This window comes from Perognathus longimembris, chromosome 9 (assembly GCF_023159225.1).
Source record: "Perognathus longimembris pacificus isolate PPM17 chromosome 9, ASM2315922v1, whole genome shotgun sequence".
Classification (NCBI taxonomy): domain Eukaryota; kingdom Metazoa; phylum Chordata; class Mammalia; order Rodentia; family Heteromyidae; genus Perognathus; species Perognathus longimembris.
The window spans coordinates 7,642,739-7,655,359 of record NC_063169.1 but is presented as its reverse complement, the minus strand read 5'-3'; the positions used below and the strand labels follow the sequence as shown (position 1 = coordinate 7,655,359).

At 37.6% G+C, this 12,621-nt stretch overlaps 1 protein-coding gene across 12 annotated transcripts in view; it reads left to right on the top strand.

Annotated features, from left to right (window-relative positions):
- The window catches only part of Senp6 (SUMO specific peptidase 6), a 176,010-nt gene that overhangs the window by 18,718 nt on the left and 144,671 nt on the right, over positions 1 to 12,621 (top strand). For 6 of the 12 annotated variants that reach the window (XM_048353669.1, XM_048353668.1, XM_048353667.1 and 3 more), the window contains exons 4-6: positions 7,878 to 8,020; positions 8,748 to 8,852; positions 11,689 to 11,709. In XM_048353669.1, coding sequence (XP_048209626.1) covers positions 7,878 to 8,020; positions 8,748 to 8,852; positions 11,689 to 11,709 — 269 coding nt within the window. The remainder of the gene's footprint in view (positions 1 to 7,877; positions 8,021 to 8,747; positions 8,853 to 11,688; positions 11,710 to 12,621) is intronic. The other 6 variants (XM_048353670.1, XM_048353663.1, XM_048353672.1 and 3 more) reach the window with 3 other exon arrangements.

The window sequence follows — 12,621 nt, the reverse complement described above, 5'->3', positions numbered from 1 at the left end:
AAATAAGGCCAGGTGTAGTAGTGTATACCTGTATTCCTAGTAATTCAGAAAGCGAGGGCAAGAGGATCAGTGAGTTCAAGGCCAGTCTGAGCTACCATAGTAAGTTCAAGGCCTTACAAAATGGGACTACCTCAAGTAACAAAAATTTTTACATCATTTTTCCCAATTATTAGAGTAACTGTTTAATCTCCATTTGGAGGGAAAAGTAATAAAGTTATTTTACCATTATGAATGTCATGCTTGTTCTTTTAGGAATTTTTTCAAAAATAATACTTAGTATCAGAAGTAATGGAAAAACTACAGTCTTGTTTGTTTCATTACTTCAGGGAGCTTATTGAAAGTAATTACACATAATTACTTCAGGTTAGCCTTAAATCTGGAAATATTTGTTGTCATTTTTATTTCAAATATAGATAAAAATTTTTATCTTCACAATTAGCATTTTATAATTTTATTTATTGTCAAAGTGATAAGAATTCTAATATAGAAATAACAACTTGGGTTAGGGGCTGGCTTTGCTGTGATAAGCCACAACAGTTAACAGTGTTGTTGTTTTTTAAACTTAGACTATCTTTAAAGTGTTCTTCCTTGTGTTTCTCCTTAGACTAAAGCTTTCTGAAGATAAAATTTCTGTCACTTTTCCTTTGCCATTTGCCATTCCTTTGCCAATCTTATCTTGGCCTCAAACTTCCAGTTCTCCCCCACCCCCACCCCTTTGCCTGTCCTGGGGCTTGGACTCAGGGCCTGATGAGCACTGTCCCTGGCTTCTTTTTGCTCAAGGCTAGCACTCTGCCACTTGAGCCACAGCGCCACTTCTGGCTGTTTCTATATATGTGGTGCTGAGGAATCAAATCCAGGGTTTCATGTGTGCGAGGCAAGCACTCTACCGCTAGGCCATACTCCCAGCCCCCAATCTTCCAGTTCTAAGCCTTGCTTCACCTTGGAAGGAAATAGATACGAAACAAGGAAAAGCAAGAAGCCCTACAATTGATTTATAGCCAGAAGAGATCTCAAATACCAATATTTTAAATTATTCCTTAATAAGCTTTTTTAGACCTGAATACCATAAGAATTAACACTTTGTAAAATGAAAATAATTCTCTCAGGAAGGAGGAAGTGGATCAGTTTTAGCTATGTGTAAAAAAAGAGACTGGGGATTCAGAAGTTTATTCATTTAAAATTATCACAATTTGTTGCCCAAGCTCACATATCCTTAAATTTTCAGTAACTTAGTAACATGTAAGTATATAGAGATCAGGGGTGGATAACCTGTTGATCTGTCACTGTACATTGGGGTGTTTATAGCATTAGTCTTGGGCTATATAAAATTACCAATACCAGTAGATGCTTCAGGCAGCCAGTGAGAAGCATTGTTGTCTCATAGTGTACTAAATGATTTCAAAGGCCTATAACCACTAGGCTGTGTGATTTGCACCCTCCTCCCCCCCTGGTTTAAGTGAATATTATTTCTTTTCTCTATTTGAAAGTGTACATGAAATTAGAATTTACTTTCCTGTTTCACAAAAAAAAAAAAGAAGGCTTTTGCCTTCTGCAGTTACCATGAGATTCATAATGATTCTTTCGTTGTGAAAGCATTAGTGGTTATCTCTGTGTATTGCCTTTTTACATTTTGGGGAGATTCATTATAGAGTAGGACCATCATTTTTCATGTCCCTTAATTAAGAGCCTGTGTTTTATGTTTAAAAGGAATAAGAAAATAATAAAGGAACAAAGAAAAATCTTTACCATATTCTGAATGATTTCCTCATCTCTATGTCTCTGTTTACTTTATTTTCAGCTGTGTCTAATCAGCTGCTTAATTGATTTGTCCCTCCTCCTCCTCCTCCTCCTCCTCCTCCTCCTCCTCCTCCTCCTCCTCCTCCTCCTCCTCCTCCTCCTCCTCCTCCTCCTCCTCCTCCTCCTCCTCCTCCTCCTCCACCACCTCCTCCTCCTCCTCCTCCTCTTCTTCTTCTTCTTTTATTATTACTATTTTAGTGCTTGTCTTGAGGCTTGAACTCACATCGCTGTCCCTGAGCTTTTGTGCTCAAGGCTAGTGCTCTACCACTTCTGCCACAGCTCCACTTCTTGGCTTTTTGATGTTTAATTGAAGATAAGTCTCACAAACTTTCCTGCCTGGGCTGGCTTTGAACCACCGCCCTCAGATCTCAACCTCCTAAGTAACTAGGACTACAAGGTTTTTTCATTGATAACTTTTTAAATTTTTATTTCTTTAGTGAGTCAGTTATGGGGCCTGGGCTGATTACTTTTTAAAAATTGGTTTGTGATCATTTTTGGTGGAATATACCCCATATTGATGATTTTTTATCAGCATTTAGCATTTCCAGTAAAATTGTAATTCATGCAACAAAACATCTTGAACACAGTAATTGATGATAAAAATGTTAGCCAAGGTCTGGGAAAGTGGCTTTAGTGCCTAGCACGTATGAAGTCCTGGGTTCGATTACTCAGTACCACATAAACAGAAAAAAGGCCAGAGGTGGTGCTGTGGCTCAAGTGGTAGAATGCTAGCCTTGAGCACAGAGAGGCTCAGGAACAGAGCCCAAGCCCTGAGTACCAGCCCCAGGACTGCCCCCCCTTCCCCAAAAAATGTTAGCCAATTTATGGTTCATTGCTAGAATGATTTTTACATCTTTTAGTGCTTGAAAAGCATCAGAAGAATACTACTATTCATATCAAGTTAAAATGATATAACATTCAAATTTTGGTGTACATAAGTAAAAACTTATAGGAGCCATGTTGATGAGTTCATTCTCTTTGGCTGATTTTGTGCTACCATAACAGATTTGTCCCTTTGGATAATTGAGTTAAATGCAGAAGAGACTTGCCTGACTAACAAATGCTAAAATATTTATTATGTGGCCATTTACAGAAAAATGCTGTTCTTTTTTTTAAATATATATAAATATGTTCTATGTAGTGATGTCCAGTTTAGAGAAACATAGTTTTTTGGAGGGGAGGGGAGATAGCTGGCATAATATTACTTAGAATATCAACTCTAATCTTACTCAGACCTACTCACATCATAAGATGATTGTGAGGTTTATGTAAGATTGTGTAGTTTATATAATGCACAGCACTAGCTGTCGTCCACAGTAGCTGCATTTCCTTAGTAGCATTATTATATGTAATTATTGCTTGTAAGTTTATAGTATATAAATGACTTCTATTACACCCATACGTAAAGTTAGTTTTCTAATGTGATTGATTTGTGCTAATCCATCTGTTCACAATAGTTCTGTTTTTCAGCGAGAGGCTTTTTATTTACTTGTTTTCCAGTCCCTGGGCTTGAACATAGGGCCTGGGCTCTGTCCGTGAGCCTCTCTGTGCTCAGGGCTAGTACTCTACCATTTAAGCCACAGTGACACTTCAGGCTTTTCTGAATAGTTCATTGGAGATAAGAGTTTCATGGACTTTCTTGCCAGGGTTGGCTTCAAACCGTGATCCTCAGATCTCAATCTCCAGAGTAACTAGGATTATAGGTGTGAGCTACTGGTATACCTGGTGAGAGGATTTTTAAAAATTACTGTCTTTTGGTCTGGTACTGGGGTTTACACTCTGCTTGTACTGACTAACTAAGCAGTCTACCATTTGAGTCTCACCTTTTTTGCTTTTTTTTTTTTTTTTTTTTTCCAGATAGGGCCTGTGTTTTTACCTTGGACCTCTCTTATTTCTGCCTCCCAAGTAGGTGGGATTATAGGATGTACCACCTTGCCTGGCTTATTTCTAAACTAGATTCCTAACTTCTTGCATTGGGTAACCTCAAATTGAAATCTTAATATCACTGCCTCCTCTGTGGTTGGTATTGCAGGCACGCACCACCCTACCTTGTTTGGTGTTTGAGACAAGTTTTCATTATGTAGCCCAGGCTTACCTTGAACTTGCATTCCTTTTATTTCAGCCTCCTGAGTGCTTGAAGTTCATGAATTACCTGGAAAATTGTCTTATGTTGAGGAAGAAGGGCAGATTAGCTGTTGTTTTTTCAAGGATTTTTATGTATCATCTGGATTTTATGAACATAGGATTGCTCTAAATCTTTACTTACTTATGCTTTATTTCCCAAAGCAGTGATTTTTGGTATAGATTACCAGTTTAGGACAAAAATTAAGTGATGAAAAAAACAACTATTTGGAAAGTAGATTGCCAGTTGTCTAAAAGAGTTTGTTATATTTTAATTATGTACTTGCCTATGGATTTTTTGGCAGCTGGAATTGTGCTTTACAATTTTGTACTTATGTGGTGAGAAATCTGTACCAATTTACACTGTATGATTCTTTTATAGAATGACTTTTCCCATAGCTATTTGTCAAGTGTAACACATGGTAGAAACCTTTTCTAAAGGCGCTTGACAAAATAATAAATGCTGTCATTCACTACATACATAGTTGCTTGATGAAGCTGGAACTAGTGGTGTTTTATTACTGACTGAAATTATCTAGCCTATAAACAACCTATAGGCAACAGAAGCAATAATTTTTTTCATGACTCTTTTTTTTTTTGCCAGTGCTGGAGCTTGAATTCAGGAGCTGGGCACTGTCCAGGAGCTTCTTTTCTTTTTGCCAGTCCTGGGGCTTGGACTCAGGGTCTGAGCACTGTCCCTGGCTTCTTTTTGCTCAAGGCTAGCACTTTGCCATTTGAGCCACAGTGCCACTTCTGGCCATTTTCTGTATATGTGGTGCTGGGGAATTGAACCCAGGGTTTCACGTATGGGAGGCAAGCACTCTTGCCACTAGGCCATATCCCCAGCCCCTTCTTTTTTTTGTTTTTGTTTTTGTTTTTGTTGCCAGTCCTGGGGCGAGGACTCAGGGCCTGAGCACTTTTCCCTGGCTTCTTTTTGCTCAAGGCTAGCACTCTGCCACTTGAGCCACAGTGCCACTTCTGGCCGTTTTCTGTATACGTGGTGCTGGGGAATTGAACCCAGGGCTTCATGTATGTGAGGCAAACACTCTTGCCACTAGGCGATATCCCCAACCCAGGAGCTTCTTTTGTTCAAGGCTAGCACCACTTGAGCCACAGCACCACTTCTGGCCTTTTCTGCTTATGTGGTACTAAGGAAGCACTCTACCACTTAGCCACATTCCCAGCCCCTCATATATATCCTCTCATTTTGACAGTAGGTTGAAGTTTGTCTGTAGCTATGGCCGAAATGCTTTCTTAAAAAGAAATTTTGAGGGGCTGGGGATATAGCCTAGTGGCAAGAGTGCCGGCCTCGGATACACGAGGCCCTAGGTTCGATTCCCCAGCACCACATATACAGAAAACGGCCAGAAGCGGCGCTGTGGCTCAAGTGGCAGAGTGCTAGCCTTGAGCGGGAAGAAGCCAGGGACAGTGCTCAGGCCCTGAGTCCAAGGCCCAGGACTGGCCAAAAAAAAAAAAGAAATTTTGAAACCCAGTTTTTTAATTAGAAGCACAGTTGAATTAACTATATTGGGACAGGTAAATTTGACTTCAATGATTTTAAGATTAAAATTAACATAAAGTACTTCTTAGTGTATGTACATTGGTTTTTGAGATGTTCTTGAGTTTTTATTGGAATAATGTTATTTAATTTTTGCCTCTTTTTGTTGCCAATCAGCATATTTCTACACTGTCCTATAAAAACTTCTCATGTTGAAAAGGAAGCATAGGCTTGGAAGCCAGACCAGTCTTTGGCTTTGCATGCAATATTTTTGGTTTTTCAGTTCAGTTTGCACATAATGCTTTCTCTTTTTGAGTTTATCATTTAGAACAAAGGGATAAACATTTTGTTGAGAAGCACTGAAGTGGGAAATTTGCATGTTTCCACCTGTTTTTCAATAGGGTCAAGTAATTAACCTGCTGTTTATGGCACAATTGCTGGATCTCAACCTGAACAATTAATGGAATGTGTATAGTAAGAGGTAAAATCAGATATGACATAATTAGCACAATGAATTCATAGCAAACAGGAAATAAAATAATATCATTAGTGGGCACTTGTTTAGTTGTTTGATTGCACAGTAATATGTTTTCTGTGAAAAACCATCACTAAGTGCAAAGATGATTGTATTCTCTAATTTAGGAAAATGGAAGTGGGAACTGCTTTGTCTTTATCCCCTATAGTTTCTATTATCCACTATTTCTCCCGACTTATTTTGCTATGAGCCTGGTTGAAGGGTAGGTATTGCATATGAAAGTTAGTGTCACATCAGATGAGTTTTAGAGCAGATACACATTTACTTTTTTTTTTTTTTTTTTTTTTTTGCCATTCCTGTGGCTGGGACTCAGGGCTTGAGCACTGTCCCTTCTTTTTGCTTGAGGCTAGCTAGCACTCTACCCTCTTGAGCCACAGTGCCACTTCGAGCCTTTTCTCGTATATGCTAGGCAAGCATTCTGCCGCTAAGCCACACATTACTTTTGCTAGTGCAGATTCTCAGGTCCTTCTCAGAGTATTGAATCAGGAGAAACTTGAGTAGATGACAACACTTGGTTTAGTAAATCATGCAGGTAGTTGTGGTATATGTATATGCTGAAATTTGAGAACTACTGAAATGGTTAGGAAGAAGTTACATTTCCATCTAATTCAGATTCATTTGCAGACTAATCCTTTGAGTTGTTTATGTGGCCCTTTGTGCTTGTTTGGTGAATCTAGAACTCCCAATTTTTTTTTTTTTTCTTTCTTTGCCAGTCCTGGGCCGTGGACTCAGGGCCTGAGCACTGTCCCTGGCTTCTTTTTGCTCAAGGCTAGCACTCTGCCACTTGAGCCACAGCGCCACTTCTGGCCGTTTTCTGTATATGTGGTGCTGGGGAATCGAACCCAGGGCCTCATGTATACGAGGCAAGCTCTCTTGCCACTAGGCCATATCCCCAGCCCCAAGAACTCCCAATTTTTACCTCTATAACTTGGTACATTCATTGGAAATGTAGCACAGGAAAACAGCCTAGAATTTCAGTTTGGCTCTCTGGGTTTCCTGTCCCCGATAGTCTCACAACTCAGAAGAAATGAAAACAAGAAAATGCTGAGTATCAAAACTAGATATTTTTGGGTGATGACCATAACTATGGCAAAAACGAGAATTGTTTAGTGGAAGGTGCATTTTGAAGTATTATGAGGGTTCGGTAGAGAGACAGATGGGCTTATTTGTAAAGATCTGGGGGTCCTGTTATACTATGAGCTCCCCAAGGTGATGGTAATCAACATGTATACCTGTGAAGCATTACCTAGTTTCTGTATGTATACAGAAACTTCAATAGGAAAGACACATATAGAGGCTGGGTATGGTGGTTCGTGTCTGTAATGCTAGTTACTTGAGAGTTAAGTAGGTAGGGAGAGATTGGGGGGGGGGGGGTAGCAAGACCTCAGCAAATAAGCCGGCTGTGGTGGTATACATCTCTGCTCCCAGGTTCATGGTGGGATATCGGTAGGAGAGTCCTACCAAGAAAATAACTGAAACAAAAATGGCTGAAGGTAAGACTCAAGTGGTAGAGCACCTGCCTAGCAAGCTCAAGACCCTGAGTTCAAACCCCAGTACTGCCAAAAAAGAAAGGACATAAATTGAGATGACAGCTTATTGCTACATTTGGCAGCACTGCCCTACAGATAGCAGTAAGGCCTGCCAAGCTGTGTAAATGCTTATTTTTTTACTAGCTGAAGAAAGCTAGCTGAAGGTCCACTATCCTTATCTTTTCAAATAACTTTGAAAACATTGACATGAAAAGAAAAATTCCCTGTTCCTACAGATTTGCATTATCAAATACTACAATTGAATTACGCACAAATGCACACCCCTGCTGTCTCCATACATTCTTACTTGGTTTTTAAGTAAATGAATTTTCAAATCATTGTTAATAAATTATATTATGGTGTTTATTTACTCTAATATTTATGGATCTTTTTGCAGTTAAATCGTCCGTCTGAATTTGTTGATAATTCTGGTGATTACATCTTGAAGACATATGTAAAACGAAACAAGGCTGAAAGTTTTAAAACTTTGAAAGGCAACCCAATTGGACTTAACATGTTGAGCAACAATAAGAAATTGAGGTATAGGCACTTACCACACACTTCCTACAGAAAAGACAAAGGGGTTGACACCAAAAACTAATAGGCCCACTCTAGCCTTTGTTTTGAATCTGCCACTACAGCAAGAAGGTAGTGTGATTCCGCTGTGTGGTAGGCTGACATCTTGTGCTTTTGCTTTCATTTTCATAAGGAGAACGGAGCCTTAGTCCTCAGTTATAATAACAAGTAGAACGTATCATAGAGTAGGGTGGTCTTGACTCATTTAGGAAATGCTAATGCAGATTATCTCAACAAGAGACTTGTGTTTTTCTTTATATCATCTAGATAATAGCCCACAGTTCCTAGTGGCTGTCATCCTGAATTACTGTTTCTGTGGGATTGGGCTATCAGTATCAACACAAATGGGGCTGAAACATCATTATTGCATTGCTGCTCTATTTGTATATCCACAGATGTGACTTGTAAATGTTAAATGACTTGAATTAGTGGCATAATCAGAAGCAGAATTAAGGACTCCTAGTTTCTACTTGGATTAGAAACATTTGAAAGAAGAATATCGGAATTAGATAATTAGTGGACAGTTTTGCATTGTTAATTGGATTTATCTGTTTCTTTGGGGTTTTTTTTGTTTGTTTGTTTTAGTGGCAAAGGTTATTTCTGCATGTGTTCAGATGTTGAAGGATTTAATTTTTCAGTGTGTATGTAATTTCTCCCTATTCAACTTATTCTTTGTTTATTGGCTCTGCAGTGAAAATACACAAAACGCATCATTATGTTCTGGAACTGTAGTTCATGGTAGACGTTTTCATCATGCTCATGTACAGATACCAGTAGTAAAAACCGCAGCCCAAAGGTAAGGATTCTACATGTCCTTGTAGAGTATGTTCAGATACTTTTTGCTAGGAATTTCTACTTCAGAAATAATTTTCTTCTTTATATTATTTTACTGTTTTCACTTTCTATAAAGAGCTGTATATCTGAAATCACTCATTCTCTGAGATTTTTATTATTTTCTGTTTGCTTTTTAGTCACGGTTTGTAAGTAGAGAACAAAAAACTATATTACTGGCTTTATAAGGTTCATTAAATTTCATGGTACCAAATGATATGGATAATTTTAAATATTTGAGAAGTTTTTGGTTTTAGTAGTTTCATACACATTTAGAAGTTTTTTTGTTTTTTTTTTTGTTTTTGTTTTTGTTTTTTTTTGTTTTTTTTGGCCAGTCCTGGGGCTTGGACTCAGGGCCTGAGTACTGTCCCTGGCTTCTTTTTGCACTCTGCCACTTGAGCCACAGCGCCACTTCTGGCCGTTTTCTGTATATGTGGTGCTGGGGAATCGAACCCAGGGCCTCATGTATACGAGGCAAGCACTCTTGCCACTAGGCCATATCACCAGCCCACATTTAGAAGTTTTTATTGATCTTGAAAGCCCTATAATAGCTAGGGAATGCTTTATTAAATGTTTCTGAGGAATTCAGAATCATTTGGGGGATATTCATTTTCCTTAATTGTCTTAAATTCTTAGTCTTCAGCAGTTAGTCTGTTGGTTATAAATACTTTTTACAACTGGTAAGGCTTAATTTTGACATCCTCTCATGTACTGTTCTTCATTTTAAGAATGTTGATCTAGGTCAGTGATTCATTAAGGAAATAGCATTTGAGCCTTTGGTACCCACACTATACTTGATGTTTACATAGATGTGCAACAACATATGGTACTTGAAACTTAAAATTTTCTTTCATACTTCAAGTTTTTTAAAAAAGAGACCTTACTCTTTTTTTACATGTTACTTTCTCAGAGTTTCCATGTGAGATTTTTAAAGACATTTAGTTTAAAGGAAGACATTACTGCACTTAACACAAATTTGCTTACTGTAATGCACAGTACAGACAAATCAAGCTCTTGGGCCTCCCTGTAGCACAAGTGTTACAGTATAGATTGATAGTGATTAAAGGAAGGAAGAAGAGCCTGTTTACATACCACTCCACTGATAGAAGCACAAGCAAGTTAACTGATGTATTTTATAGTTAGCTACTAGATTGTTACTGCTTTTGAAGTTTTCTGTAGTTTGGATTATTTACAGTGACTTATTCTGCGTTTCTATTATTTTGTTAGAACATTTGAAAAATGATTACAGTCTGAAAGCTAGGTTATGTTTTGTTTCATTTCCAAGTCTCAGTACCTATTTTAGCCTGCCATGCATATCATTGCTCATGTACATTAACAGCTGTTCTATAAGAATGGGTGTTTATTGGTGAAACAGTCAATGTTGTTTCTTGAGAAATAACAAGATGTGTGTGGTGGCAGACACCTGTAATTCCAACACTCAGAAAGGTGAAATAAGAACATCATGAGTTTGAGGCCAGTCTGGGACTATATAGTTAATACCTTGCCTCTAAAAAGAAAAAATAAATGAGGAAATTAAAAAAGCAAAACCGGAATTAGTTTATACTCAAAGATAATTTTGAGTGAAAATACTTGGCAAGTATGACTAGGAGCAGTAAAAGAAACTGTGGAAATCAAGTAAGCAGGGCAGATTTGTTTGTCTTTTATTCTATGTGTAAATAAACATTTCTTATTCTAGCTGTGATTTAACTGTCATTAAAAAGATATTGAAGTTCAAAGATGAGTTTTTTTTTTTGGTTTTGTTCAAAACCATGTGGTCTTTCTGCTGTGAAACAGGCATAGAGGGAGACGTAGGATATTTGAAGATGAACATACATGACATAGTCCCTGCTCTTGGAGCTCAGCTTTACTTAGGGTAGAGACAGGTAAACAGTGATTACATGCTAAGTTCAATAGTAGAGACGTGTAAGAATATTACAGAGCAGCGAAGAAGTCACAGAACAGGATGTATTAGAGAGCTTGAGATCTGAGGATTGTGGTTCGAATCCAGCCTGGGCAAGAAAGTCTCTGTGACTCTTGTCTTCAATAAACCACCAGAAAACCAGAAGTGGAACTGCTCTGATTTCAAGCCCCTCACAACTGATCCCCCCAGAAAAACAGAGTGAGCGAGCTTTTGAGTGTTTCAGGTAGAAGGGAACATTCTGTGTTTTAGGAAACACATCTTCAAAGTCATGAAGAAAAACTTAAGATAGTTGCAACTAGACAGTTGGCACAACTATGAACCTGAAAGGGAAACCCATTAGCTTCCCCTATATTTTCTTATTTTCTGAATTTTACTTTAAAATTTAAAGAGGTGCTTCCAGTTTAGTAACTTAGAGAACATTCTTCTTGGGGTGAGAAGTATAGCCTTGTTTTAAAGTGAACCATAACTGCATGCTGAAAGATTTATAGCTGTTAAGAAAACAAATACTATACTACACACCTTTTTAATCAGAAAGGAGCATATGAAAATTGTTAAAATATCCCATTTATTTAGGCATGAGAGATTACTGAGATTCTAGTCTATTTCTTGTATTCTCAAATGTTTCATCATGCCTTTTCAAGAATTTTTCAGAATTACATATCCTTTTCTCTTATTAAACATATAAGATGGTTTAAATTAAATTAGTTTGTATAATGACCAAAAAAATCAAGATTTAAAACATAGTATATAGTATTTACAAATGTATTTAAAACAAATTGGTACTATTATAGTTTTGCATTATTGACTACCGTTACTACAAATACAATGACAACATCAATGAGGTCTTGCCTCTTACATTTTTTTCTTTTTATGTTTTAAGCAATCAGGACCGAAAAGAAAGGTAAGCTTAATATTCATAAAATTAGAGCATGAGTATAGAAGTAAAGTATCAAATTGTTTATATGGTTTGAAAAATATACATTTAATTAGAATTCACATTAAAGCTTATTTTAATGAAAGGAAATGTATTAATGGTACAATATGATATTTGACTTATGGATGTTTTTCATTTATTCCTAGTTGCCTTTAGAAATAAAATATTTGAGTTGCTTTATATTATCAAAATCTCTCATTCCCGGCTATGGTAGTGGTATTACACCTATAGGACTTGCTAATTTTATGATGGAGAGTGAGTGCATCTTTGTTTGAGGTCAGCCCATCTCAGCAAACAAGCTTAGTGTGGTATTGTATGCCTGTAACTCCAGCAAGGTGGAAGATTCATTAGTAAGTTCCTATTCCAAAGCTAACTCTAGGCAAGACCCTATCCGAAAAATGACAAACAAAAAGTCCTGGGACATGGCTTAAGTGCTAGAGCTCCGGGAAAGTACAAGGCCCTGAGTTTAAACCCCAGTACTACCAATAAAACTTACAACAAAACGAAACTTTCAACACACAGTGGTGGCACACTTCTGTTACCCCAGGATTCAGCGTGCTGAAGCAGGAGAACCATGAGTTTGAGGCCAGCTTGGACTACATAATGTAGCGAGGTCAAGGCCACCCTATGTTATACTGTGAGACCTTGTGTCAAAAAATAAAGTCTTGTGTATTTTAGTAGCAATACTCCTAAGTTTATACTTTACTGTGGCAGAGTATGGAAGAGGAATAGAAGCTTGAAATCGAAACACATCAAGTGTTCTGTTTTGGCTCAAAAATTAGTAACAGTTTCATGATCAGCTCTCTATTAGTATTTTTTCCCTTTTAAAAAACACTTTAAGTGGAGTTATGGCTTAAGTGTTAAACTGCTAGCCTGGAA